Below are 3,278 nucleotides of genomic sequence, written 5' to 3'. Positions count from 1 at the left end.
CTCTCCTGTTTGTGGAAGAGTTTGGGGGAGTTCAGTTCTTGTTTTTATTTGACCTCTCTTCAGCACTTGTTTTGGTTTGGCCTTCCCCTTTCCATCCCTGTTTGAGGTTTCTGTCTCTATCACAGCAGGTGACGCAATGGTATACGAGAAAGAGGAGCAGAATTCTCAGCAGGAAAATGTTGAGCAAGTGGCTAAACACAGAGAATTATCGCAAAGATCGAAAAGGAATGTGTCGAAGAGTCATAAACAGGGAAAATCCTGTGAGATTCAGCACAGACCAGAAAGAGAGCAAGGAAACCAGCCAGGGGAGAAAGTGGGTAAATTTATTTCCTGTCGGGGAACTCAGAAGAGCGTCAAGGAAACCACAACCCAACAGGAAATCCTGAGCGGAAAGAGGAAAAATACATGCACTGAGTGTGGAAAAACCTTTACTTACAGATCAAATCTTGTTGTTCATAAGAGACTCCACACAGGGGAGAGGCCCTATGAATGCAGTGAGTGCGGGAAAAGCTTCACGAGCAGCTCAGACCTTTCTAAACATCAGAGAATCCACACAGGGGAGAGGCCCTATGAATGCTGTGAGTGTGGGAAAAGCTTTGTTACCAGCTCAGACCTTTCTAAACATCAGATAATCCACACAGAGAAGAGACCCTATGAATGCAGTGAGTGTGGGAAAACCTTCACTAGCAGCTCAAGCCTTTCTAAACATCAGAGAATCCACACAGGGGAGAGGCCCTATGAATGCTGTGAGTGTAGAAAATGCTTCAATAACAGCTCAGCCCTTTCCAAACATCAGAGAATTCACACAGGGGAGAGGCCCTATGAATGCAGTGAGTGTGGAAAATGCTTCACTAGCAGCTCAGGCCTTTATCAACATCAGAGAATCCACATAGGGGAGAGGCCGTATGAATGCAGTGACTGTGGAAAAAGCTTCACTCGCAGATCAGCCCTCTGTGAACATCAGAGACTCCACACAGGGGAGAGGCCCTACGAATGCAGTGACTGTGGAAAAAGCTTCATTCAAAGATCAGCCCTTTCTAAACATCAGCGAATCCACACACGGGAGAGGCCCTATGAATGCAGTGAGTGTGGGAAAACCTTCTCTTGGCAATCAGCCCATGTTAGCCATCAGAGAATCTGCAAGGGAGATCAATGCCATAAAAACCTCTAGAGCAGGGGTTGGCACCCTTTCAGAAGCGGTGTGCCGAGTCTTCATTTATTCACTCTAATTTAAGGTTTCGCGTGCCGGTAATACATTTTGATGTTTTTTAGAAGGTCTCTCTCTACAAGTCTATATATTATATAACTAAACTAATGTTGTATTGTAAAATAAACAAGATTTTCAAAATGTTTAAGAAGCTTCATTTAAAATTAAATTAAAATGTTGATCTTATGCCACCGGCCCGCTCAGCCCGCTGCTGGTCTGGGGTTCTGTTCACTTAGGCCGGCAGTGGGCTGAGCGGGCCTGCGCCAGGACCCCAGCTGGGAAGGGTCTGTCAGCCAGAACCCCAGACCGGCAGCAGACTGTGCGGCTCAGCCCACTGCTGCTCAGGGTTCCATCCGCTGGCTCCTGCCAGCCGGGATCCCGGCTGCCGGACCTGCTCAGCCCGCTGCTGGTGTGGAGTCGGCCTTGCCCACATACAGTGGGTACCTACCTTCTCCTGGTTCTGGCCCATTCTCTTCTCTCTCTGCACTGAGCTGAGGGTGGGAGTGGACCGAGCACAGGGCTGGGGGTGAAGGGTCTGGCCAGGAGCTAGAATGAGGGAGGGGGCTCAGGGTTGGGGCAGGAGGTTTGGGTGTGAGGGCACTGACCTGGGGAGCTCCCATTTGGCATGAGGGGTGCAGGTGGGAATGTGTGCAGAGGGGTGCAGGAGCTCCTGTTTGGTGCTCAGGGTGGGGTTGAGGATGTGCGGGGTGCATGGGATGTGGGGAGGCTGGGGATGTGTGGGGGTGCCAGAGTCAGGGCTGGGGTCGTGGCGGGGTGAAGGAGTCAACAGGGGGCTGGGTGGTACAGGGCTCAGGGCAGGGGCCTGGGCGGGGTGTGGAGGGGGTTAGGGCTCCAGGCAGAAGGCTGGGTGACTGCCCCCCCAAACCCCATCCTCCCTGATCCTTGTCCCTACTACCCCCTCCTGGGACCCCACTCCCTATCTAAGCCTCTCTGCCCCATGTCCCCTGACTGCCCCCCTAGGACCCTACCCCCTGCCTGTCCCCTGACTGCCCCAACCCTTATCCACACCCCCGCACCCAGACAGAACCCCCCAGACTCCAATGCCTATCCAACCACTCCCCGCCCCCTGACAGGACCCCCAGAACTTTGGACCCATACAACCCCCCCAGCTCCTTGTTCTCTGACCCCCCCCCAGAAACCCCCCCGCCCTAACTGTGCTCTCAGGACCCTCCTTGCTCCCTGTTCCCTGACTGCCCTGTCTCCTATCCTTCCCCACCCCTAACAGACCCCGGGACTCCCATGCCCCATCCACACCCCCTGCTCCCTGACTGCCCCCTCCAGAGACCCCCACCCCAACCACAACCCATCCAACCCCCCCAGCGTCCGGTCCCCAACCCGATAGAAACCAGCTGCTATCAATTTTGGGGCCCTTTTCTAAGGCTTTCTCAGTAGCCGCTAAACCAGCTGATTTGCCTTTGAAGAACAGGGAAACAAAGGGCACCAAGAACTTATGTTTTTTGGATGAGCCAAGAAAAGGGAGCAGCATTGTCCCCCTCGGGTAGCCCCTGTTCAATTCAAGGTCAGAAAGCAAAACTCTTCTGCAAGAATATCCAAAAAATATTGTGTTTCACTTCACTTCATAAGTACAGTTGTGTGGCAATTAAATGATGACTCTAAAGTTTCATAAAAGCAAAGAACATTAAACAAAATAGTGTGGGAAATACGGATGTTTCTGAGAAAATGGCTTGGAATGAAGGAAGACAAAAATTGATGGGTCGAGAGAACAGGCCCTGTTTCCCCCTGGTTTGGAGCTTCTCTCACAACTACTGGAATAGCAAAGCTAAGCAAATGGGGTTCTATTGTTGCACAGGAGATTCAAGTGAGGCTATTTTCTCCAGATAGAATTAAATGGTCATGTCAGGAGTGGGATTTGAAACCACATCTCTATGCAGAGACCAGAACACCCAAGAGATAGGGAAAAAAGAGTCTTAAAACTGGCACTTTAGACCAGTCCACCATCCTCCTGCTACAAAAAACATGACTTATCAACCCTAGTTTTCATTAATAGTTGATGAACTCTTTAGGGAGGTCGAGATGGCACATCTCTTTC

At 51.2% G+C, this 3,278-nt stretch overlaps 1 protein-coding gene across 1 annotated transcript; it reads left to right on the top strand.

Moving 5' to 3' along the window:
• Positions 1 to 304: 304 nt before the first annotated feature.
• Positions 305 to 1,078, top strand: LOC120389215 (zinc finger protein 154-like; the record flags this gene model as incomplete). Its single annotated transcript, XM_039511603.1, has 1 exon — positions 305 to 1,078. A coding segment is annotated over one exon (774 nt), but the record flags the coding sequence as incomplete, so codon positions are not given.
• Positions 1,079 to 3,278: the final 2,200 nt, after the last annotated feature.

The sequence above is a fragment of the Mauremys reevesii genome, linkage group 23 (genome assembly GCF_016161935.1).
Source record: "Mauremys reevesii isolate NIE-2019 linkage group 23, ASM1616193v1, whole genome shotgun sequence".
In the NCBI taxonomy this organism is placed as follows: Eukaryota; Metazoa; Chordata; order Testudines; family Geoemydidae; genus Mauremys; species Mauremys reevesii.
This window is presented reverse-complemented; position numbering and strand designations above follow the sequence as displayed.